This window comes from Rhinopithecus bieti, unplaced genomic scaffold (assembly GCF_001698545.2).
Source record: "Rhinopithecus bieti isolate Rb0 unplaced genomic scaffold, ASM169854v2 scaffold_26298, whole genome shotgun sequence".
Classification (NCBI taxonomy): domain Eukaryota; kingdom Metazoa; phylum Chordata; class Mammalia; order Primates; family Cercopithecidae; genus Rhinopithecus; species Rhinopithecus bieti.
The window spans coordinates 164,494-190,337 of NW_016811735.1; the positions used below are offsets into that span (position 1 = coordinate 164,494).

The 25,844-nt window shown below is 50.2% G+C and overlaps 1 protein-coding gene across 1 annotated transcript in view; it reads right to left on the reverse strand.

Moving 5' to 3' along the window:
* Positions 1 to 4,107: 4,107 nt before the first annotated feature.
* The window catches only part of AP3B2 (adaptor related protein complex 3 subunit beta 2), a 51,319-nt gene continuing 29,582 nt past the window's right edge, over positions 4,108 to 25,844 (reverse strand). Inside the window, exons 8-26 of the mRNA XM_017894882.1 lie at positions 25,494 to 25,777; positions 25,174 to 25,228; positions 24,721 to 24,792; positions 23,120 to 23,182; positions 22,688 to 22,820; positions 22,292 to 22,401; positions 21,484 to 21,660; positions 11,522 to 11,708; positions 10,238 to 10,356; positions 9,663 to 9,771; positions 9,199 to 9,322; positions 8,629 to 8,803; positions 8,388 to 8,448; positions 7,953 to 8,059; positions 7,520 to 7,748; positions 6,994 to 7,078; positions 6,648 to 6,745; positions 4,671 to 4,809; positions 4,108 to 4,529 (exon numbers count right to left, since the gene is read on the reverse strand). Of these exons, the coding sequence (XP_017750371.1) occupies positions 4,379 to 4,529; positions 4,671 to 4,809; positions 6,648 to 6,745; positions 6,994 to 7,078; positions 7,520 to 7,748; positions 7,953 to 8,059; positions 8,388 to 8,448; positions 8,629 to 8,803; positions 9,199 to 9,322; positions 9,663 to 9,771; positions 10,238 to 10,356; positions 11,522 to 11,708; positions 21,484 to 21,660; positions 22,292 to 22,401; positions 22,688 to 22,820; positions 23,120 to 23,182; positions 24,721 to 24,792; positions 25,174 to 25,228; positions 25,494 to 25,777 (2,478 nt within the window). The 3' untranslated portion in view covers positions 4,108 to 4,378. The remainder of the gene's footprint in view (positions 4,530 to 4,670; positions 4,810 to 6,647; positions 6,746 to 6,993; positions 7,079 to 7,519; positions 7,749 to 7,952; positions 8,060 to 8,387; positions 8,449 to 8,628; positions 8,804 to 9,198; positions 9,323 to 9,662; positions 9,772 to 10,237; positions 10,357 to 11,521; positions 11,709 to 21,483; positions 21,661 to 22,291; positions 22,402 to 22,687; positions 22,821 to 23,119; positions 23,183 to 24,720; positions 24,793 to 25,173; positions 25,229 to 25,493; positions 25,778 to 25,844) is intronic.

Genomic DNA, 25,844 nt, shown 5'->3' on the forward strand with positions numbered 1-25,844 from the left:
TTTCCTTGAGGATACTCCACTTTTAATCCTTATTTTCCATATCCCAACCTGGGATCCACGCTCCCAGGGACCAATTCACCATCCGTCTCTTGACTCTGGGAGCCAAAAGACCAGGTGGTGACAGAAGGAAGACCCAGGCCAAGGTCCTCTGGTGGGTCAGAATTTTTCAGTTTTCCCTTTCCTTTCCAAACCAGGACAGGGAAGTCCTGCCACTCGAGTTCCACCCTCAACACCCATCCTTTTGATGTGGAAGATACACTGTGGGGAGGTGACTCTCAAGATGCCCAGCAGAACAGGCTGAACTAGTGCAGGGGTTTGCCTTAGTCGCCAGATAGATGGGAGTTCAAGCATGGGCACAACTAATGTCGCAACTCTGGGGTCCTTGTGGTGGCTTCCTTGGTATCTCTAAATGGATCTGTTCCCCAGAGTCACCAGCCACTGCAGCTAGCCAGGTGCTGCAGCCTGGCTGGAAACTGGAGCTGTCTCTTTTGCCAATTTGCCTGGGCACTGTTTTGAAGCCATCCTGGACTAGATTCCAGTTCCCAGCCCCTCCCTGAGCTCATTGTCTTCTAACCCATCAAGGCCTGTGGTCAGGCTCAGACCTCCTAGATCCCCACTGATGCACTACCCCATCCTTGTCAGGGCACCTTCTGCCTCTGTGCCAGTTCCTGTGCTTCTATCCACTTTGAGGCCCCTTTCTGCAGCCCTTCCTTTGTACCAGCAGAGTCCTAAGAGTGCTTCCCAGTCAGTCCTGTGGTCCTGGGCCCCACCTGAATCCCACAGCCCTGGGCTAGTTCCCTGGTTGCCCCATCAAAACTCCATAACTGGCCAGCCCCGATGGCTCATGCCTATAATCCTAGCACTTTGGGAGGCCGAGGCAGGTCTTTTGCTTGAGCTGAGGAGTTTGAGACTAGCCTGGCCAAAATGGCAAAACCCCATAGGCTGGGTGCGGTATCTCATGCCTGTAACCCCAGCACTTTGGGAGGCCGAGGCAGGCGGATCACGAGTCAGGAGTTCGAGGCCAGCCTGTCCAACATGGTGAAACCCCGTCTCTACTAAAAATACAAAAATTAGCTAGACATGGTGGCGCACGCCTGTAATCCCAGCCACTCAGGAGGCTGAGGCAGGAGAATCGCTTGAACCTGAGAGGCGGAGGGTACAGTAAGCCAAGATCACGCCACTGCACTCCAGCCTGGGCAACAGAATGAGACTCTATCTCAAAAAAAAAAAAAAAAAAATTAGCTGGTCGTGGTGGCGCATGCCTGTAATCCCAGCTACTCAGGAGGCTGAGGCACGAGAATTGCTTGAACTCAAGAGGTGGAAGTTGCAGTGAGCAGAGATTATGCCACTGCACTCCAACCTGGGCAACAGAGCAATATTCTGTCTCCCAAAAAGAAAAGCTGTTCGTGGGAAGTATTTTCCCTGCCAACTGAGATCCAGACACTCTGTGACCAGGCCCCTAATAACCTGGGGACAAAGTGTCACCACAGTGGCAAAGACTTGGGCCAGTGATAAAATACAGAATATGATATGGGTTGGGGAAAATGCCCTGGGGGATGTGGGGGCCCCCAGCCCCTGCAGGTCTGACCTGCTTCCACCTGTGTATGCTGGGCAGCCCCCATCTTATCCCTGCACACCCACTCAGGGATGCTCATGTGGTAGGGTTGTGGGAGGTATGGCCTTGGAAGAGATGGGCTGGGCTGGGATGAGAGCTGGGGCAGCCACTCCCCCTTCCTCTGTGACTAAGATTCTCTCACTCCAGACCATTCCCTCAGCACAGAACAGGCCCTGTGCTCCTCTTGGATGGGAAATTGCTGCCCCACCAATCTCCCAGCCCAGCCTCCACCAGCAGCACAGCACTCCCCGCTGGGCTCCTTCTGCAGTCATACTCTCCCCTGCCCACACCTTGCTCTCCTGCTTCCTGCCTCTCTCTTCCATCAAGCACCAGAACCATTTCCTTATGAAGAGTTGCTACTGCTAACGCCAAAGCCTGGGACACGTTCCAGAGACACCAACACAGAGCTGTGAAGGTTCCAACTATCTGGACTCTCAGAGGTGGAAATCCCAGTGCCCTTTACAAGAGGTTCTGGGAACCTGGGCTGTACTTGAGGAATGTTAAAGGACTTGCCTTTTACACTTCTGGTTCCTACAGAATCCCATTTTTTTTTAAAGGGGACTTTTTTTTTTTAAGGGATGGGGTCTTGCTAGGTTGTCCAGGATGGAGTGCTATTCACAGGTGTAATAATAGTGCAATACAACCCTGAACTCCTGGCCTCAAGCAGTTCTCCAGTCTCAGCCTTCTGAGTAGCTGGGACTACAGACACATGCCCAGCTCTACTCTGGGGCTTTTGATATAGAATAAAGGTGGATAAGAGATTCTCTGATGGTTCTTGTTCAAATTTCTTAGAAAATCACCCTCACCCTCTCAGGGCTGTGGGTAGTGCTGATTCAGAGGCAAAAGTAAGACTGAATCTTAATTTTGACTGGAGGATCATCTCAGAATCTGCAGTGACAAAAACAGTGATCCCAGGGAGACTTTGGGGCCCCAGGCTCTCAGGGGAGCAGCAGTTCCAGCAGCTCTCCGGTGTCACAGTGCCCAGCAAGTCGGGCTGTCCCCTGTTCTGCCTTTGTTCTCCTTCCGTGAGAGGACAGCCACACCTGCTTCACCCCGTCTTACCCGTGAACAGATGTGCTCAGGGATGTCTAAGTGGCAGGGCTGTGGGACAGTATGGCCAAGGGCCTAAAGTGTTGGTCACAGAGGATCAGAGGCTGAGGTACAACACCTCAAACTATCACTGGAGTGTGTTCCTTGTAACCCAGTCAATCAAGATGATGTGAGCAAAGTGTTCCAAGATCAAAACCAAGTTTGAGTCACACTGCAGGCTGAGAGGTGGTCACAGTGTACATTAGCATAGTAAAGGTTCTGAGAAGACCTGTGGGAAATGAACTTATTTCACTTAAATCTAAGATTCCTAAACTTATTTGATCATAGACTTTGCAGGGGAAGGGAAGGTACAGAACACATCCTAATAGAACACCTTTTATACCTTTTAGAACCACTGCTCACTCAGCCTCTTTCTTCACCAGAAAAGGTGTCAGGGAGAACCCCGACCCCCACTGCACCCACCAGGTTTGTTCCAGGTGTGACCAGATGCTGGTGTCTTGTCACAAGTACAGAATCTGCTGCTCTGCCTATGGAGTCGCCATTTTTCTGTTTCTTTACTTCCTTAATAAACTTGCTTTCACATTATTATTATTATTATGAGACGGAGTTTCACCTTATTGCCCAGGCTGGAGTGCAATGGCACGATCTCAGCTCACTCCAACCTCTGCCTCCTGGGTTCAAGCGATTCTCCTGCCTCAGTCTCCCAGGTAGCTGGAATTACAGGCACATGCCACCGTGCCCAGCTAATTTTTTGTATCTTTAGTAGAGACGGGATTTCACCATGTTGGCCAGGCTGGTCTTGACCTCGCGATTTGCCCACCTCAGCCTCCCAAAGTGCTGGCATTACAGGCATGAACTACCATGCCCGGCTGCTTTCACTTAAAGAAAAAAAGAAAGCAATTTCTGGCCTCATCCTAGACCTATTAATAGAATCTGCGTGTGATAGGATCACCAGGTGACTTGCCACAAACTGACTTGAGAAGTACAGTTATACATCGTCTATTACTCCACTAAGATGACTAGTGGGTCAGTACCCCAGTCAGGTGGGGCCTCCAGGCTGCCTAACTGGAAGTACTTGACATATGTTGAACTGAGCACCTGTGTTTGGGGAAATCCCCATGTTATGAGTCCTTCCTTCCCAAGGGACCATAAGAAGACCTAAGGGGGTCTGCCAGCCATTGAAGAGGACTTGTTTTTGCAGAGGCTATAAAAAAAGAACCAAGGTGCTCTTCCAGCTTTGCTTTCCCATCCCAGCCCAGATGTCTCTTCCACAGAGATGCCTGCAGACTCCTAGGCATCCTGACCCAGAGATAGTCACCTTGGGGATTCAACCAGAGTTGTTCCTGAGAAGCAGTCATAGCCTCCCCTACAAGGTCACAAGGGCGAAACACAGTCACCCTTAGCAGCTCTCCCCCAAACCCCCAGAAGGAAAAGCCAGCTGCTAGAGAGAAGACATTTTATTGAGTGTTAAATAAATAGCTACAGAAAGCTGGGAGGACTGAAGGGAGTGACTGCCATCTCCCTCTGCACAGATCACTAAGGAACACATGGAGAGGGGATTAGGGGAAGGCCTGGTCCTCCCAAGGGAGAGAGGACACCCTGAATGCTATCTGGCATGAGGATGATGATGAGAGAGAAAGGTGAGAGGGACTGACAGCCCAGATGTCATGGGGAGGTATAGATAGGAGCCAAAGAGGTCATAGCATTTGGAAGTCACTGGGTCAGAGCCTGTATCACATCCTTTACCAGCATGGTGCCAATCACCATTTTCTCACTGTTGACAGTCAGCTGGGCAGCTCCAGCTGGCCGGGCATCCAGGGTCAGCAGAACGAGGCTTCCACTGGTTAGTGTCCTCCCTGCAAACCTGAGGTGGGAGTAGAAGGGGTGGGGAAGAGCTGCTAAGGGTGACTGTGTTTGGAAGGGGATCAGCGCTTGGGGCTCCTGGCTCCTCCTTCAAACCAGGGCCCCCATGCTCATCATTTCCCCTCTACTGGTGGCCTAGTACCTGTACTCATCAGATGTCCCACAAGGAACACGACCCAGGTTGGCAGTGGCAGTCACTTTCTGCACCACAGTGTGGTCACTCCGACAGGTGTCTGGCAGCATGAGCTTCTCTGTGATCTCATTCATGCCCATCAGCTTTCCTGGGGGTAGAGGTCGTGATGAGGGCAGAGGGTGTGGTGGGTACAGAGGCCAGCACCTGGGTCTGCTTACTAAGCATCAAGTTCTCCCAGGCTGGGAAGGTATCATGCAAAGGGCAGGTCAGAATCTAAATCATCAGTCGTGGGGAGAGGGTACTTCGCTCTCAGACTGGGCCCTCCATCAGGAAGCCTTTGTTAGCCTCTGTACCCCTCCCACCCAGGCCTTTATCCACGTTGTTACCAAAGACTGATTTGGCGCTTCCTCCATCAGATATCTGGGCTACCAGCCCCTTGAGAGTGGCCAGTCAGTTCTTAAGAGGTTCCCCAATCCTGAACCTCATACCCTTTGATCTTTCCTGGGGGGCCCTCCAATCCACATTCAACTCCCACTCAGCTCCTGGAGGCTAAGCCCTCACAAAAAGATGACAGGTGGCTGCTGTGATCTCTCAGCCAGAATCCAGTAGTCACATGCAGCATTCACAGGTACATTTTTAATTGTACCTCTGCAGCAGCAGCTCCAGACCTAGCCAGGGCTCCTGAAGCCCCCAAACCTTCCCAGCATCACCAGAACTCCTCATTCTGCAGGGCTGACTTCTCTCCACTCACATGCTCTAGGTCCCTAGTGGGAGCCCCTCCATCTGCCCTCCTGCACACCAACAGGAGGCCTCTTTTCTCCTTCCGCTGCTTCCCCCATTCTTCACCTCCTTTTAGAAACCAACATCCCTCTCCTGTTTCTTCCATCCCCTTCATTCCTGACTAATAACATTTTCTTATATTTGTTCCTTCAATCTGTTCATGTTCAAGTGTTCCCGTCTCCAAAAAATCCTTTCCAGAAGCGAGATCCTTCATCGTGCCAATGCCCTGTCTCCCTCCTCATTCATGGCTAAAGTCCTCCAAAGAGGACTCCATTTACTTGAGCCCTGGTCTCCCTCAACCCACTGCAATTGGCCTCTGTCCCTCCTTTAGCAATGACCCTTTCTCCCTCAGGTTGGCAGTAGCCTTTTATATGCTGACTTTGAAGGTGTTCGGTAACTGTGGTTTGCAGACACCTTCTGCCTTGTTGTCTCTCCTGGTTCTCTTCCCACCTCTCTCTGTGCTCCTTCTCTTATTCCTCTCCTCCTCTTTCTTCTGCAGAATTCAGGTTTTCCCCCAAGGTTCTGTCCTTGGCATTCCTATTTTCTCCCACCTCCCAGAGTGATCTCATTCATATTCACAGCTTCCATTACAACCTCTATGCTCATGACTCCAGCTTCAAAGTGTTTCCTGGGCATAGACCCATATTTTCAATTGCATACTAAATAGCTCCTCCTGAATTTCCCAAATGCATTTCAAAATCAGCTTATCCAAAACTAACCATGATCTTCCCTCCTCCCTTGCCCAAGCCACTCTTCTTTCTTGTAGGCCAGAGGTTTTGCAAATTACAGCCTCCAAGCCAAATCCAGCCCACCACCTGTATGGCCCACAATGTTTTAAATTATTTTTAAGTGTTGGGGGAGCAATCAAAAGAAGATTAATATTTCATGACACATGAAAATTATATGAAATTTAAACTTCAGTATCTATAAATATAAATGGAAATTTCTTGGAACACAGCCATGCTCATTCATTTACATACTGTCTGTGGATGTTTATATGTTTCAACAGCCACAGTCGTGTTGTAACTGCAACAGATACCACATGATTCTCAAAGCCTAAAACATTTATCTTTGGCTCGTTACAGAAAAAGTTTGCTGACCCCTGGTCTAGATGAAGGACACCACCATTCTCCCTACCATTCAAGCTAGATATTCTGGAGTCAGCTTCTATACTTCCCTCTTTGCCCACTCCCAGGGAGCACTCACCCTGTTCCTTCTTAAACTCATTTTCACTCATGAACACAGGGGCCATCAGCTCCCCAACAGGTGGCTGAATGGAGACATAGAACTGTCGGGTCTGGGTGCTGGAAGGGTGGGAGAAAACAGAGGGAGAAGAATTAAGGCCGTCATCTCTCCCCTCACCTCCCACCCTGTGTAGAGGCACAGCCTGGAGGCAGTGAGAGAGTGAGGTGAGGAATGAGGGCCTAAGATGGCTTCCAAACCCACCCAATCATGATGTATCCCCACTAAGCACCACCTCCATTTCTGGTTCATTGTTACCCTGACCCTTTCCAGCCCATCCTCTCACCCCCACCTTGAGTTGGGCACATACCACAGCTGGAAGTTGGCTGCCTGGGTTGAGTCACAGAAATTAATGCCCATTACAGCAGTGGCAGATTCTCCAGGGGCCAGGGACTCTGAAGCGGTATAAGGCAGTGAAGGGGAGAGGGAGGACCACCATCACCTGATAGGTCTAGAACCCAGCCTAGCCCTACTCTCCCCTCCACTGTTACAGCTGACCAACCCTCTACAGAATCTTGGCTTTCTTGGCCCCTGGAGACTGTTTCTGGTTTCCTTCTGAACTCTAAGGGTGCTTTCCCCCACTCACCCTCACCACATTTAAGTTAGTCCTGAAACAACCAAGGCTCAAATCTGCTGCTGCAAGCACCTCTTGCCCTGATGTGAACTTGTTTATTTCATAATCTGTCTTGTTCACCAGAGTGTTGATGACGTTAGATGCTATCTCTGTGTCCCTATAGCTTGGCCCCTGGCCTGGCACAAAAAGGGTATCAACAACCACAGAAAGACTGACTCTGCCCAGGAGCCTCCTCCTCCACCCCATCCAAAGCCCTTCGCACCAATTTCGGGAAACTCTTGGATGCCGATGCCAGCAGGCAGTTTGGGAGTGCCCACATGCAGGCCCTTGATGGGGGTATCAGAGCTGTTGGAGAAGTGGATGTGCACAGACACCATGTGGGGGTCCCCAGAGAAAGGTTGGCGGCTGAAGGTGTAGTCCACAACCAGCCCCTCGCCAGCTACCCGGTGCAGCAGCTCCTGCCGCCCAACACGCGACACTGGACTCAGAAGCTAGAGTGGAGGGGTAAGGAAGGACAGAACTGAGCAAGACGGAGAGAGCCTGTCCCAGCATTGTCCCCTAGGGCCATCCAGCAACTGGGACTCAAAGCTATCACATCCTCCATCACACCCACCCCCCACACACATCCACACCATAGGATGCAGCACAGGGATGTGTCCCTGCCCCAGCCCAGTCCCCTCCTCCATCCCACTCACCGACGGTACCAGGGTGGAATCTGTGAGTGTCAGGCCCTCCAGGTCAGCAGCCAGACTGGTAGACACAATTGCTGGGGGAGACACAGGCTGGACACTGGGAGGGGTGACTGTGGGAGTAGATAAAGACTATGATGAGGCAAAGTGAAGGTGACTTGGTTTGAGCAGGGAGCCCAGGGATCAAGGAGTACGCGTTTCAGCACCATGGACAGCGGGAGCACATGCCTGCCTGGACGCTCTCGCAAAATACCCATCCCTAGACCTCAACCCCAGACCTGGAGAAGTCAGCCCTGCTGCCCTCTCAGGCCTGAAGATATGTTCTGTCTGCTCCCCTGCTCCCGCAAGACCTGAGGAACCTGATCCAGAATCCCTGTGGGCCGTTCTAATTCATGCTCCCCAGTCCTCCTTTCCCCTGTGACTTTTACCACCCAAACTCACAGTCCTCTAGATCAAGCAGGGAGATCTCCTTGGTTGCAGGGGCCCTTTTGCTGCTGGGAGGCTGAAAGAGAAAAATGGGATATGGGTGTGAGTAAGGGGAGCACCTTGGCATGTTCTGGGTTGGGTAGAAGATGTCATGGTCTGTTCTGGATGGTAGGGAGATAGATGTCTGAGTCTGGCCCAGAGGGTGGGGAGGGCCCTGGCCCATGAGCACACCCTGACTCTGCCTCAAGGCTCTCACTGTTTTCCTCCTCCAGGAGGCAGGTTCCAACTGCTCCTCCTCGGACTCCGATGTCATCTCGGACTCTGATGTGCTACTGCTGGAATCGCTGTCCTCATCAGAGGATGACGCTTCTTTTCCCTCTGGCACCTTCTTCTTCTTCGTCTTCCTCTTACCATCCTCCTCACTCTGTTCACTGAAGGAGAGTGGGAAAGGTGGGCTCAGGCCTGGCCTGGACACCCCCTCCTTGCTTCACAGAAGCAGGAGACATGCTGAAAAGCTGGAGTGGAGTGGGGAGCCTGGGCCAGGAGGGTTCACACCTGAAGTCCTATAGCAGGGACCTCATGAGAGCTTGAAGCCAGCTTGTGCCAGCTCAGGCTCCAGGCTCCTGGTTGCTTCTCCACACCTCCCCACGAGGCCTCAGAGATCTCCTGCAGCCAGCGAAAGCAGTTGTCATGTGAGCTGACAACCCCAGCCAGCTCATGAGGGACTCAGGGGCTCTTAGGAGACTGGCTAAAGCTCAGTGCTAGCCCTTCTTTCCAGGAAAGCCCCCCGGAACCCCACCCGCCATCTGGCTAGCTCCCTTCTCACCTCTCACTGCCTCTGCCTTTCTCCTCATCCTCATCCTGGTCTTCATTGTCGGACTCACTGCTGGACTCCCCAGAGCCGCTCTCGCTGCTGCTCTTACTGTCCGATTCACTCTCAGACTCAGGGTCTGTGGAGGAATAATATGAGGCCTCCTCCCTCATATGCAGGCCTCCTTGGGTCTGGAGCAGGCAGCTGGGTTCCACCTTCAGATTCAGTACTGAACCCTCTCTGACCTGCCCCCAGCCCTACATGCCAGCTGGAACTGACAGAAACACAGATGGACTCCATGGATAGAAGCCTGCACAAGCACACACACCTGGAACATGAATCCCTCAGGTGCACAAACAGAACTCACAAGCAGGTGCACACCCCTAGACACACAACCATATACATACACCCCTCATATAGCCAGTCATGCAGACACATGGGCGGGAGCACAGAGGACCCCAGCTCTGCCATCTGCTCACCACTGTCTGCGGACTCCGTGGGGCCTGACTCCCCCTCAGAGTCCGAGTAGAAGGGTTTTTCCTTCTCCTTTCTCTTCTCCCGATTTGAGCACTTGGTCCATTCAGGTACCTGGAGATGGGAGTAGGGTGCAGGGTCGTTTCATAATGGTTGGGGAGAAGGAAGGCAGGCACAAGCCCTTACCCTTTATTCCACCTCTTCATGAGGCCCTACCTGGTCTGTCCTACAAAGGGAAGAACAGAGGAGGAAGAAAGGGGCACTGTCCATGGAGGGGAGGGGATGCTGCTCACAGAGGGGCACTGCCAAACCAAGGTGGAAACAGAACATGAGAAGGCCCAGGAGCACAGCACACAGGGGAAGCAGAGGGACACAGGGCATGGGAGAGAGCACACGGCACACGGAGGTGGGACCTCAGTGTATTCACCCAACAGGCCCACGTGAGTCTCAATAAGGGAGAGATCTTCTTCCTGTGTGTGTGGGGAAGGTGTTAGGAGGGCTGGGCCAGCACTGCCAGAGCTCCCTACTGTCTGCCCCCACCAACACACACACACACACTTCAACCCTCCACCCCGCTGACCTCCACGTTGCGCACAGATGGGTCTGGGGCTTCCTCCGGCCAATCTGGGAGCTCCTGGTAGCCTGTGGCCTTGGCATTGAGCAGGTGGGACAGTGAGCCCAGCTGGAAGTGGTCCCGGTCTAGGGATAGGTTTAGAGGTCAGGCAGGTAGCAGCAGTGAGGGAGACCTCTGGGAGCTGTTTCCCAGATGGGGCTGGGTCATGATTCTGGTCGGGACTTCCCAGGTGGGTAGGAGGAGATGGATGTGTGCCCTAATGGCTCTTCCACCCTGACTGCACCTTTAGGCCCACATGCTGGAAGAAAAGGCTGTTTGGCCAGGCCAGAGCAGGGACTGAGGGCCAGGCAGAGGCGGCCTACAGAGGTGGGCAGGAGGAGACTCTGGGCCCACAGATGCTGCCAGCCCATCTGCTTGGGAAGCATGTCTAGTCAGGTTCTGGACTCAGCTGGGAGAGATGAGCATCAGAGCATGAGTGTGTGGGAGTCCAGGTCAGAGGTGAGGCACCGCTGGAGGAGGGCAGCACAGGCCTGTGAATAGGGATGGTGCCAGGGAGAAAGGGACTGTTGCCTTCTTCCTGGGAGAATTTCAAAGCTACACCCACCCTCAGAATCTCCCCATTCCTGAGGTCCAGGGAAGAGAAAAAGAACGAAAAGATACCCAGAAGAACTGAGCTTTGTGAAGGAGGATCTCTTCTGTGTAGGTTCCTGGCTTCCGCTCCTGGGGTCCAGAGAGCCAGCGGGAGAACCCTTCCCTCCCAGCCCCCTCTCAGGGCCCTTGTCTTGGGAAAAGAGGCCTTAAGGGCCAAGCCCAAGAACAGAGCAAGGCTGAAGCCCTGGAGCCTGGGATTTGGACTGACTGTAGTGACTAAGCCCACAGAGTACAGGCAACTGCTTTCTCAGGACCTTTATAAAAATATACACCTCTCCTCTGTGTGTTGTTTTGGTTTCTGTCTTCCTGGGTCCTTGGTATTTAAGATCTTGGTATGTATTCCAAAGCCTACTGTCTGCTCAGGGAGGGATATTAAAAAGGGAGCCTGAGAGGAGAGGAGGCAGGAGCCCATCCTGGCTGGGAAGGCAGACCCTCAAGTGAGATGATGCTGGCAATGGTTGTGGGCAGGTGAAAGAGTAATTCCTGGTGCCACAGGCAAGGGCAAAAGGAGTGAGCCAGGGAGTAGGACTGCCCACAGAAGCATGGTGCCTGGCTAGGGGCTTCAGGAAGGTCTGGGGCAGAGACTGGCCAGTTCCCTCCCATTCCCCTAGGAATGTTACCCTTGATTTCATCACCCACCTTTGAAGGATGACTCCAAGACTGGAGCTGGTTTGGGTGCCAGGAAGAGCTTCTTGGCATGGCGGCTAAGGGCCCCACCCTGCTCGGAAGGGACGATGAGCTGCCGGGTGAAGCGTGCCCGGTCGCGAATATCATAGTTCTGGTCATATTTGGCCAGACTCAGCACATACTGGGTCAGCAGCTTGGTCTGGAGGAACAGGAAGAGGTGCGTCAGCTGACAGAGGGGGTGGGGACACAGGAGGCTCAGAACCAGATTCTTTAAGCCGACACTTGCAGGCAGAACCTCTCCTCTCCCTGCTTAGGACCGGCTGCTTCCCTCCTCACCTGCCCTTGTTCTGGGCTCAGAATTTTCTCTCATCTCTCTGACCATGCCTCCTGATGACCCCAACTTTGACAACTGCCTTGGGCCAGCAAAAGAGGTTTTCCTTTTGGACTTTCCCCACTCCTGGCTCTGGACTCCATTCTTCCCCAGGTTTCTGGTTCCTACGTCTCCAGGCCTGTCCAGCCTCTTTACTCCAGGGTAGCAGGGTATGTGGAAGTCTCTAGGAATGCTCTACTGGACCTCACAGTTTCCAGGCTCCACCACCCAGGGGGGAATTAGACAACAAAAAGACAGGGCAGATAAACAGGGGTCCCTTTGGCAGGGGCCACCCTCATGTCCTATCCACCCACTTAGTAGATTCTGAGCAGTCCAGGGGTCTCAGGTCTTGATCCTTCCCTGGAAGGTTCTAATGAGACATTAAGGCAAACTGCAGCTACCGATGCATTTGCCAAGGTCATGTAGGGTTCACAGTCTGCAGTCAGGGAAGCTACAACTGCAGACCTGAAATCTCTCCATTTCTGCCATGATCTTGGCCTAATCTAACCTGCCTTAACATGGCAACAGTGGTAGCAGCCATCACTTATCAAGTGCCTTCTGGCACCAAGCACTGCTAGGTGCTCCACACTAGCTCATCTAATCTCCCCAAGCCTTCTGAGAGGTAGGCATTATTGCCCCCATTTTACAGAAAAGAAGCAGAATCATTAAGGGGCTTTTCCCAGGCCAAGGAGCCCATCAGTACTGCACCTAGGCCTGCATCTGTTGGAGCTGCACCCCATCTGCTTCCCTTCGCTGCCTACCTGCTGACATAAGGAGCCTGCCCTGGTCCAGGTCTCCATGTTTCCATCACTTGTGACCAAGATCAAAACCACCAAGTAATCAACAACCAGAATGCCCAGGGGCATCAGGGGCCAGCAGGAGGGAGCCTGGAACTGACTCTGTTCTTCCTGAGGTTTATGGTGACATACTGTTACATGCAGCCTTGGACATGGTTAATCCAGCTAATCTGGCAGGAACATCAGGCAGATGTCCATGAGGGGCAAAGCCCCTCAGATGCTGACCCAGAGTCGGAGCAGCTGCTGTGACAGAATTGCCCCACACCACTCTAGAGAGCCACTATGATTCCACATTCCTACCTCCAGTCTGGCCCACAGGACCTCTTCAGCTCAGTCCCTTCCAGCAAAGCAGCACCTCTCATACTGTTATAGTCACAGATAAGCAATCCCAACCCCATGCACCCCTAATAGAATAGACTTAAAAATATGAAAATAAGATGCCATCACAACAGATTTCATCACCAACCTGCCCCTCTCTTGGCCAGACACCATCTAAATGGCCAGGGCTAGTGGATGCCCTTACCAACGTGGTCCATTATCAAGAGGCTGCTGATCCCTCTTTTGGTTTGAACAATGTCTTCCTCCACAGATTTCCCAGCTGGCTGATCACAGCCTCCCTCCTTTAAGACCTTGCCTAGTTCTAGACGGAACTGTTTGGTATTTGGATCCATCTGTCCACAGCCTTACCTGCATGTTAACAACCAACACAAGAAGGGCTGGCCCACCACCTCGACACTGCAGGATTTGCCTATAATAATTCATTACCCTTCTCCACCCCAAGGAGCCACTCCCTGTGGATTGTGGCATACTGTGTGCACCACCAAGACCCCCACCTCATCTAGCCAGGATATGCAGGAATTACAGGCTACTCAAGAAGGCCTATGAGATACACTCCAGTATGCCAAGAACAGAACAAGGCTCCCCCTCACCAACAGGCTCCAGTTGTCAGGGAGGAATTTTAAATGGGAAACACTATCTTTCCATAACCTATGCCAATGTACATGCTACCTTGCAGCTGCCTGCTAATCATGCTTAGAAAACTGGCTATAAAAAAAAAATTGAAATACATCCTCAATTCACACATTACACATGAGTAAGTTTAAGCTCTAGATTGATGTGGCAGACAGATTTTAAGGTCTTCCCCACCAGTAGCTGCCTCCTGGTGTTCATGCCTTTGTGCAATCCCTCACCTTGGGTATGGGCAAAACCTGAGACTTGCTTCTAACCAACAGGATATAGCAAAGGTGGTATGTGATTATATATGATCCTATGATTATGTTTGATTAAGAAGACTCTGTATTGGAAGTCCTAGCTAGAGCAATCAGACAGGAGAAAGAAATAAAGCATATCCAAATTGGAAAAGAATTCAAATTATCCTTGTTTGCAGATGGTATGATCTTATAGTTAAAAAAATCTAAGAACTCCACCAAAAAACTATTAGAACTGATAAACAAATTCAGTAAAGTTGCAGGATACAAAATCCACATAAATGTCAGTAGCATTGGCCGGGTGCAGTGGCTGACGCCTGTAATCCCAGCACTTTGGGAGTCCGAGGCAGGCGGATCACAAGATCAAGAGATTGAGACCATCCTGGCCAACACGGTGAAATCCTGTCTCTACTAAAAATACAAAAATTAGCTGGATGTGGTGGTGCACACCTGTAGTCCCAGCTACTCAGGAGGCTGAGGCAGGAGAATCGCTTGAACCCAGGAGGTAAAGGTTGCACTGAGCCAAGATGGTGCCACTGCACTCCAGCGTGGCGACAGAGTGAGAGTCCATCTCAAAAAAAAAAAAAAAAATCAGTAGCATTGGCCAGGCGTGGTGGCTCACACCTGTAATCACTTTGGGAGGCTGAGGCAGGCAGAATACCTGAGGTCAGGAGTTCGAGACCAGTCTGACCAACATAGAGAAACCCTTCTCTACTAAAAATACAAAATTAGCTGGGCATGGTGGTGCATACCTGTAATCCCAGCTACTTGGGAGTCTGAGGCAGGAGAATTGCTTGAACCCAGGAGGCGGAGGTTGCAGTGAGCTGAGATCACGCCACTGCACTCCAGAGCCTGGGCAACGGAGCGAGAACTCCATCTCCAAGGAAAAAAAAAATTAGCCATTGCCTTCCAGCCTGAGCAACAAGAGCAAAACTCTGTCTCCAAAAAAACAAAACAAAAAATCAGTAGCGTTTACTTTTTTTTTGAGATGAAGACAAAGTCTTGCTCTTGTACCCCAGGTTGGAGTGCAATGACGCGATCTTGACTCACTGCAACCTCCGCCTCCCGGGTTCAAGCAATTATCCTGCCTCAGCCTCCTGAGTAGCTGGGATTACAGGCACCCGCCACCACAACCAGCTAATTTTTGTGTTTTTAGTAGAGACAGGGTTTCACCATGTTAACCAGGCTGGTCTTGAACTCCTGACTTCAGGTGATCCACCAGCCTTGGCCTCCCAAAGTGCTGGGATTACAAGCGTGAGCCACCACACCTGGCCGTGAATTCATTTTTGACAAAGGTATCAAGAACATACATTAGGGAAAGGAGAGTCTCTTCAATAAACGGTGCTGGGAAAACGGGATATCCATATGCAGAGGAATTAAACCAGACTCCTATCTCTGACCATATGCAAAAATCAAATCATAATGTATTAAAAACTTAAATCTAACACTTCAAACTATGAAACTACTAAAAGAAAACATTAGAGAAATTCTCCAGGACATTGTACTGGGCAAAGATTTCTTGTGTAATACCCCACATGCACAGGCAACCAAAGCAAAAGTAGAAAAATGGGATCACAGCCGGGCGCGGTGGCTCAAGCCTGTAATCCCAGCACTTTGGGAGGCCGAGACAGGCGGATCACAAGGTCAGGAGATCGAGACCATCCTGGCTAACACGGTGAAACCCCGTCTCTACTAAAAATACAAAAAAAAAAATGAGCTGAGATCCGGCCACTGCACTCCAGCCCGGGCGACAGAGCAAGACTCCGTCTCAAAAAAAAAAAAAAAAAAAAAAAAAAAAAAAAAAAAAAGGGGAGCACACAAAGTAACACAGCTTCTGCACCCTAAAGAAACAAAAAAAGAGAAAAGCCACAGAANGGATCACAAGGTCAGGAGATCGAGACCATCCTGGCTAACACGGTGAAACCCCGTCTCTACTAAAAATACAAAAAAAAAAATGAGCTGAGATCCGGCCACTGCACTCCAGCCCGGGCGACAGAGCAAGAGTCCGTCTCAAAAAAAAAAAAAAAAAAAAAAAAAGAAAAATGGGATCACATCAAGTTACAAAGCTTCTGCACACTAAAGGAATCAACAAAGAGACAAGCCACAGAATAGGAGAAAAAAAATTGCAAACTAAAGGAATCAACAAACAAGCCACAGGAGAAAAAATATTGCAAACTACCCATCTGACAAGGGATTAATAACCAGCATATGTAAGGAGATCAAACAACTCAATAAGAAAAAAAAATTCAATCCAATTTAAAAATGGGCAAAAGATCTGAATAGACATTTCTCAAAAGAAGACATACAGATAGCAAACAGGTATATGAAAAGGTGATCAACATCATTGAGCATCAGAGAAAGCAAATCAAAACTACAATGAAAGGCCAGGCATGGTGGCTCATGCCTGTAATCCCAGCACTTTGGGAGGCTGAGGCAGGCGGATCACCTGAGGTCAGGAGTTGAGACCAGCCTGTCCAACATGGCGAAACCCCATCTATACTAAAAGTACAGAAATTAACTGGGCATGGTGGCATGCGCCTCTAGTCCCAGCTACTCATGAGGCTGAGGCAGGAGAATCACTTGAACCACAGAGGCAGAGGTTGCAGTGAGCCGAGATCGCACCACTGCACACTCCAGCCTGGGTGACAGCAAGACTCCGTCTCAAAAAACAAAACAAAAAAATGATATATCATCTCGCCCCAAGTAGGCTTATATCCAAAAGATAGGCAATAACAAATGCTGACAAGAACATGGAGAAAAGGCAACCCTTGTACACTGTTAGTTGGAATGTCTATGGAGAACAGTTTGGAGGTTCCTTAAAACACTAAAAATAGACTGGGTGCGGTGGCTCACACCTGTAATCCCAGCACTTTGGAGGCCGAGGTGGGCGGATCACAAGGTCAAGAGATGGAGACCATCCTGGCCAACATGGTGAAACCCCATCTCTACTAAAAACACAAAAAATTAGCCAGGAGTGGTGGTAGGCACCTGTAATCCCAGTTACTTGGAAGGCTGAAGCAGGAGAATCACTTGAACCCGGGAGGTTGCAGTGAGCTGAGATCACGCCATTGCACTCCAGCCTGGGCGACAGGGCAAGACTCCATCTCAAAAAAAAAAAAAAAACTAAAAATTTCGCTACCGTATGATCCAGCATCCCAATGCTATGTATATACCCAAAAGTAAGGAAATCAACATATTGAAGTGATAGCTGCGCTCCTACGTTTATTGCAGCACTGTTCACCATAGCCAAGATTTGAAAGCAACTTAAGTGTCCATCAACAGACAAATGGATAAAGAAAATATGGTACATATACACAATGCAAGACTATAAAAAAAGAATTAAAAAAAAGAATGAGATTCTGTCATTTGCAACAACATGGATAGAACTAGAGGTCATTATTTTAAGTGAAATAAGCCAAGCACAGAAAAACAAACTTCACATATTCTCATTTATTTATGGGGGCTAAAAATTAAAAGAACTGAGCTCATGGAGTTGGAGAGTAGAATAATGGTTACCAGAGGCTGAGAAGGGTAGTGGGTGGGGGGAAGTAGGGATGGTTAATGGGTACAAAATTATAGTTATATAGAATGCTAAGATCTAGTATTTGATAGCACAACAGGGTGACTACAGTCAACAATAATTTATTATACATTTAAAAATAACTAAAAGAGTATAATTTGATTGTAACACAAAAGATAAATGGTTGAGAGGATGGATACCCCATTCCCTGATGTGATTGTTATGCATTGTATGCCTGTATCAAAATATATCACGTATACCATAAATGTATACACCTACTATGTACCCATAAAAATTAAAAAATAAAAAGAAGACTGTCTTGCTAGCAGACTGACTCTAGAGACTTTCTCCCTTGTTGCTTTGGAGAAATAAGCATCCGTGTTGGGAGGCCCATATGGCAATGAGCTAAGGACAGCCTCTAGAAGGCAAGGGCAGTCCCCAGCTGACAGCCAGCAAGATGCCAGGGCCACAATCCTACAACTGCAAGGAAGTGGATCCTGGCACCATGTGACTTGGAAGTGGACCTTTCCCCAGTACAGCCTCCAGATAAAAACTCAGCCTTGGCTGACACCTCAATTGTATTGCATAAGATCCAACTAAGCCATACCTGAATTCTCGACCCATAGACGTTGAAAAAATATACGTGTGTTGTTTGAAGCCCCTAAATTTACAGTAATTTATTATGTTGCAGAAAATTAATACAATTGATTTAAAAATGTGAAAGTAGAAAAAAATCTGGAGAGAAATACTTTTTTATTTTTATTTTATTTATTTATTTATTTATTTTTTTTTATTTTTTTTTTTGAGACGGAGTTCTTGCTGGTGTCGCCCAGGTTGAGTGCAGTGGCCGGATCTCAGCTCACTGCAAGGCTCCGCTCCCAGGTTCCCACGGTCATTCTCCTGCCCTCAGCTCCCGAGAGCTGGGACTACAGGCGCCTGCACTCGCCCGGCTAGTTTTTTTGTATTTTTAGTAGAGATGGGGGTTTCACTGTTTGTAGCCAGGATGGTCCTCGATTCCTGACCTCGTGATCCACAGCCGTCTCGGCCCTCCAAAGTGCTGGGATTACAGGCTTGAGCCACCGGTCGCGCCCAGCCATTTTTATTTATTTTTGAGATGGATCTTGCTCTGTGGCCCAGGCTGAAGTGCAGTGGTGCCATCTCAGCTCACTGCAACCTCCAGCTCCCAGGTTCAAGCAATTCTCCTGCCTTAGCCTCCCAAGTAGCTGAGATTTAAGTGCACCACCATACCCAGCTAATTTTTTTGTACTTTTAGTAGGGACAGGGTTTCGCCATGTTGGTCAGGCTGGTCTTGAATTCACGGCCTCAAATGGTCCACCCACCTTGGGCTCCCAAAGTGGGATTGCAGGTGTGAGCCACTGAACCCAGTCTGGCGAAAATTCTAAGTGAAAATTTTAATTGAAATGTGACTGGGAAAAAAAGTATTAAATATGAAAGCATTGAAAAGCAGCAGAAAAGTTTAAAATATTGGACAACAGACAAATGTACAACTTCTGAATGACTATATATAGGAATAAAAAATAAGGAAATATAAAATGAATGGTGGTCTTCTAAGTGGTGGACTTATTAATAGTTTAAACTATTAACTTTCTGAGTTTTCCAGATGTTCTACAATGAGCATGTATTACCTTTAGAATATTTAAAGAGTTTTAAGTTTTTAAAAGCAATTCTGCAAAATTTGTCACAATCCTCCATTCACTGTAAAGACGGTCACATGGGAGGGTTGCAGATCTCACTGTGCCCCTGGCAGACCCTCCTGCCACACATCTTACCTGACATATAAAAGCAAACTCAGCTGCTAGGCAGTTTCCCCAGGTTCTATATCCATGTGGATGTAATAACCACTTTCACTACCAACCCCCCCTCCCCCGCTGCCTGCTTAAGCCTGCATATTATGTGTTTGTGGTCTCTGGTCTAGAATCTGATTATCTGATGATCAATAGCAGGGCAGAGGCCTCATCTTGGTCATTCCCTTGGCCTCAGCCTGTGCCAGGATCTGGCATGCAGTGGGGCCATATCCAAATTGGAGAGAATGACTGAGATTACTGTGACCTTTTAGCTGGGCAGATTGCCACTCATGGTCCCAGGATGGGAAGCATCACTACGTTTTGCAATCATGGTCATGTGCGCATCCAAACCACCTCCCTCCTAGTACACCAAGGACTCCCCCTTCTTTACCACTCCCAGAAGAGGCTGGGAAGAAAGGAGAAAGAAAGAGAGGACAAAATCTTTATTGAATCAAATAACCATTCTAAGGGGTCTGCAAAAACTCACTTTCAGGTGAAGGGCACCCTGGAGGTGTATCCATTTGCCTGAACAGCCTACTCTGGGTGCCCTGACAGGGGTCCTTCCTAGGGGAGGGTTAAGCTGTATATACCCAGCTCTCTGTGCCAACCCTGATGACAGCTCTTCCTGCTATGTTTAAAGTGTTTATTTTTCTCCTATTTATCCTACTTGGCTGTGAGTATCTGGAGACCTGTAAATGCGTCTCACTTATTGTCATATCCCCAGGACGTAGCACATTACCAGGTAAATAGTAGGCCTGTATGTTAAATAAATGAACAAATGCACATGTAGCTCACAGTGACAACTTGGAGAAATGCCATGTGGACAGGCCCAAGCTTATGAAAACATGCCAACCTCACCATCCTGGGGTTTAGGACCCTGGCTCAGTGCTGAGCATGTCAGACTCCCACCTACCTGGGTGGCTCCCCACCCAGGCTGCTTCATCTTTTCAAACATTCCTCCCACTTGCTCCTTCCTCCTGCCTGAACAAAGAAAGTATACAAATATTCGTTCAATGATTGAAGGCTTCTCCATGGTGCTCCCTCTCCCTCTAACTTCTCTCTCTCCAATCTGCTTTGCCCACAACACTGATACCCACAGACTCAGTTGCCTCCACATGTAGCTGCTGTCCTTTCTGACTCCTGATTAGAGTCCCAGCACTTTGGTGGCCCTGCCTACCTCAGCTTGAGCCTCTGGGGCTCACTCTGGCCACCATGGATCAAAGAAGCCACTGAAAAAGACAAATGCCACCATCCAAAGACTCCCATGCAGAGTGGGCATGGCAGGGAGGCTACAGTCTCCAGGGGATATCCCTGCTATAAATCTGTAGACCCCAGCCACCTACCCAGATGTTTTGCTTCAAGGATTGGCAGAGTCTTTCTATAAAAGGGCCAGAGAATAACTATTCTAGGCTTTGTGGGCAGACTGTATGTCTGTTGCAACTAGTCAACCCTGCTGTTGTAGCACAAAAGCAGCCACAGCTAATTCATAAATGAACGAGCAGGGCTGTGTTCCAACAAAACTTTATTTACAAGAACAGGCATAGGCCAGATTCAGCCTATGGGCAGTAGTTTGCCAATCCCTGTCCTGCTTAACTGAGTAGGAGAGTGTGGAAATTGTCATGGTGTTTGATGTCCCTGACACCTTGAAAAGCTCAGCACATTATGCTTTATTTTAGAAGAATCTCCTGGAACCATCTCAGGAGATGCCAGACAGCTAGGAGGCTCTGAATGCCCTGATACTACAACTTAGTTGAGCCTCATCCTTGGCTATGTATCTCTTATAACCTTTCACCTTGGGAATGACAGTGGCCACCAGCACCACCCAAGTCCAAGCAGAGACTCACTCCCTTATCTTTGGCACAGACTGGCCAAGCATTGTCAAGCTTTGGGAAGAAGCACAGACCACATCTGGGATGCATGTTCTCCCATCAGTACCTGCCACTGTTGGCCCCTTCCCTTATTTCAATCAACTGTGGTTCTTCCCAGCCCCAGAGTTCCAAGGTGGCAGACAGGACTCTTGCCAACTGGAGGTCACAGCTTCATAGGAGAGTCTCTTCAACAGTGACTACCAGCACTACAAGGTCTTTGAGTCCCCAGAATAGCTGTGGGCACTGGGGTAGCATTGGTTATATGGGCAGACCAGCCACCTTCCCTGATTCTTCTTTTCCAAAATAGGAGCTAAAGTTCAGCCCTGCCTAGGGAGGGCCAAAAGAATACTGTCTAGGGAGTTTCTGGGAACCAGAGTATTTGGGGGGGTCATCTCTCAATCTTTACCTGTTTAGAGTTGGTCAGGTAGAGCTTGGCTGCTAAGTTGATGACCTGCAGCTTGACAATATCTTCCTCTGCTGTGAATGTCTTGGCCATTTTTCTTAAGACATCAGGTGCAATCCTGGGGACATGCTCACAGTACTCTCCAATGAGCCACAGGATGCTGGCTCTGGCCATGGGCACCTGTGGTTGTGGGAGAGGAGTGAAGATGGGTAAATATGGGAAAGTGGGTGGGTAGGAATGTGGACTTCCAGGGAAACAGCACTCTTCATCTGTGCTGGCCTATTATGGGTTCTCTGGAAATGGGAGTTGGGGGTGGTGGGAAAGAGAGAGGTTAAAAGGTAGACATTTCCTGGACAGCATTTCCCCTCTTCCCCAGGACTTCATTAGCATAGAGCTTTCAAGACCCTAAGTCAATCATGATGTAAAAGACTGACTTTCTGGATTCATTGTACCCTCAGTGCTTTATTTCCATGTTACTCTCCTGAATCTTTGGGAATGCCTTGTTTAGATGTTTCAGCTTAGCAGTGCAACAGAAAAATACAAGATTTGTCACTTAACCATGTTTGGCTAGAGCTTTAGAGAGAAAGCAAGAGTAGCAGTAAAGTCCATGGCACTCAGTGAAGGTCTCCAAAGGAAAGGCAAATCTTGGGTAACAAGGTCAGGATCACATGGTCCAGTGTCTCTCCTCCTCCCACCTGAAGACCTAAGGTGTGGAAGTTACTTTTGATAAGGCTAGCATATTTAATTATACAGTCTTGAAATCATGGGGAAGACCTTGAAGTGGGGAGTGAAAATGTGGCTACTCCCTCACCTGGATGTTGTCTGTAAGCTTTGCCAAGTGTTTGATGATCTCTCCATGTTGTGCTGGCTGCATCTGTAGCAATTTCTTAATGACGACCACTGACTCTGCAACCACAAGCTCTACGGAAGAAAAATGAGTGTATGGACCCCAAGACAGTCAGATAGCCATGCTCAGGTGGACAGACACACCTGCAGTGCCCCAGGCCCTTGGTTCTTTCTTTCAACCCCTTCACTTCTCTAGCAGCCCTCAGAGGTGTAGGAACACTTGGGCCCTGATCAAGACAGACAGACCAATGGACACACATCATATCTAGGCAGACTGGTGGATATCCACTGGCCAGCAGAGTCAGACCTGCAGGCAGGCATCTTCTGATCATCACGATTAGACATTCAGGCAAACACTGACCATCACGGTTGGACAGCAGCTGCACCAGGCCATTAAGGCAGGTGTCACGGACTCGGCCAATGTTAGTTGCACAGCGTCCAATGGCCTGGATTGTGGCTGCCACAAAGTCCTTGTCCATGCTGCGAATATAGGTCTGTGAGATATGACAAAGAAATGCCTCAGTGACTCTGCAGGCTTAAGTGTGACCTTCAAGAAGGCTGTGGCCCTTCATTTTATGGCTCATCATGCCAGTGACTAAGACTTGGGAAAGGGGGCGACACCTCCACCCCCAATCCAGTGATTCCTTCGCCCAAAGCTAGCCAAACGCATTGGAAGGGGAATGTAAGATAATAGCTTCTCCAGCTTTGGGCTCATAAGAGGTTTGACCCACCAGGGCACAAGGATCTGATGGGTACCTCTCCCAGGCCCTTCTGGCTGGGAGCTGGCCTGTACCTGGAATTCCCGTAGGACAGTAGGAATGTTGGTCTCATTGGCCAGGTTGGTCAGCACTTCCAGCTGCAGGGAGGGGTGGAGAGGCAGAGAGGGGTGGCCAGTGGGCTTTCTGTACTTCTATTCCAAGTACACTTCACAGACCAGAAAACAATCCTCATGACAGACCTGCATCATCCTCAGACTGATGAGGGAATTGACAGGTTATGAAACTTGTCTAAAAATCAAGAGGACCAGTTTGCCTCTTAAAGGGATTCCCTACAGAGTATGCTTACAGTATGACCATGTCACCTCCCTACTCCATTGAAAACGTAAAGTTTCCTATTGCTTTCAGGATGGAGACCATTGTATTCACCATGGTCTGTAAGTCCCTGAATGATCTGCTTGCTGTCTACCTCCCATCTCCTATCACTCTCCATCCCAATCGCACTCCACTTCCTAACCCAGGGTCTTCGCAGATGCTGTTTCCTCTGTGTGGAGCAGTTCTTCCCATTTCTGTCCCCACATACTTCATGTTCATCTCTCTGTCTTCAGCTCAAGTCTCATATCCTCCAGAAAACTTTCCCTGGCACCAGACTAGATTAGTTCTCCCTATTTTATGCCCTTATAGCTCTCCACACTTTCTTCCATATTTTGTAAATGGGCTTTTACATTTGCCTTGTGATTAGCTGCTTAATGTATCCTCCTCCCTGCATCTGTAAGCTCCACGAAGGCAAGGTCCCTGATTAGTTTGCTCCATCATGTACCCCTAGAACATAGTGGATGTTCACAAGAGTTAGGAGAATTAACTGTTGCTGAAGGAAATCACTCAATAATGAGGCAGCAGAGCAGGAATCAAATGGAGGTATGGGCTCCTGCCACTTTCCTTGTCTGTGAACGTTTGCAGGAAAGCGTGAGGGGGCAGGTGTGTGGGGGCCATAACACTGTGGGTGGAGAGAAAAGCATGAACCTTGGAGTCAGCAGAATTGTGTGATCTGGGGCAGTTACCTCCCAGAGTCTATTTTTTTTTTCTTTTGAGATGGAGTTTCACTCATCACCCAGGTTGGACTGCAATGGCGCGATCTCAGCTCACTGCAACCTCTGCCTTCCAAGTTCAAGCAATTCTCCAGCCTCAGCCTCCCGAGTAGCTGAGATTACAGGCGCCTGCCACCACGCCTGGCTAATCTTTGTATTTTTAGTAGAGACAAGGTTTTGCCATGTTGGCCAGGCTGGTCTTGAACTCCCGACCTCAGGCAATCTGCCTGCCTCAGCCTCCCAAAGTGCAGGGATTAGGCGTGAGCCACTGTGCCCGGCCAGAGTCTATATTTTTATAAAAGGAATATAATGTACACATCCTGGGATTATTAAGAGGTCGTATCAGGTTACTTCATTTATGAAGAGTAGCAGGTGTATACCAGGTATGAGGCAAAAAGCAGTTAGTTCCCTTCTCCCCCGACCCTCCTTAGCCCAGCTCCCTGAACAAACAGCTCTAGCTGGGGCAGTCATGGGCTCCTGGGCTCTGCCTTAGAAACAGGCAGGCAGCAGGGGGGCCACTGTGTGTTATTTGAGTGGGTACATGGGGTGGGGAGGGCTGGGAGCCACATGCACTTCTGTCCCTCACTCACCTTCAGGATCTTGATCTGGGTGGGGTCGGTGGACCTGATGTAGAAGCTCTTCAGGTAGGGCTCAAACATCCCCTGGCACAAGAGAGGCAGCCAGGGAGCTCCACCGAAGCCCCAGGCCTGCCTCACTGCCCAGAGGCACCCCTCCTATCCTGACCTAGTACCCAGGATCCTTCCCTCCTCACCACTGCCCTCCACTCCTCAAGTCTTCCCTCGTCCACCTCAGATTTGACCAGCTCTTTTTCCAAGGTGCATCCCTTCTCAGCGGCCCCTCAGGATTCAGGCCCTGCTCCCCATCTGTGTTTGGAGCCTCCCCTGCCCCATCCTCTGCACAGCCCGGGTATTCCTCCATCTTCCCGTTCCCCAGCCCCGGTCCCAGTCCCAGCCCCGAAAGCGCCTCCGTGCCTGCAGAAGCGGCCCTCGGACAGCGAGGACAGGCTGCGGTCGCAGGCTCACCCGGCGCTTGATGGACATGGTGGCCACGTTCTGGAGCACAACGTACTGCACCTCACTGCGGAGAGGATGGGTCAGAGCACCCCGGGCCCCTCGGCTGGGGCAAGGGGCAGCGGATGAGGGGAAAAGGTGGGGCAAGTCGTTGCGGGGAGAGGACCAGTGCGGAGGGCAGGCCTGCGGTCAGTGTGGAGCGGCTGGGCAGAGGGGGAAGCGGTTGGTGGGCATGAGGGGGCGGAGCCGGGCAGCCCGTGGGGCGGGGCGTGGGACAGGGCGTGAGGCTAGGGCGGGGCTAGGGCCGGGGCGGGGCCGGGGCCGCAGCGCACCTGTGGCTGCGCAGCAGGCGCACTAGCGCCTTGGCGATGACGCCCACTTCCGCCTTGGGCGCCAGGTGGAAGTAGAGCTGCGCCACCGCCATGACCACCGCGGCGCTGCGGCTCTGCAGCAGGGGTTTGGTGTTGCGCAGCAGCAGCCGGTGGTCGGGGTCCATGATATAGGGCTTTCGAGCGGGGAGCGACGCGGCGGCCGTCTCCTCAGACCCCGCGCCCTTGGCCTCGTCCTCCTCTGAGCCGTAGAAGGCTTTCTCCGCGTTCTCCTCTAGCAGGGATTCCTGGACAGGGAGACCGACGGGCCTGTGGGCGCCTCCCTGGGACACCCTTCCGCCCGCTCTGCCGGGG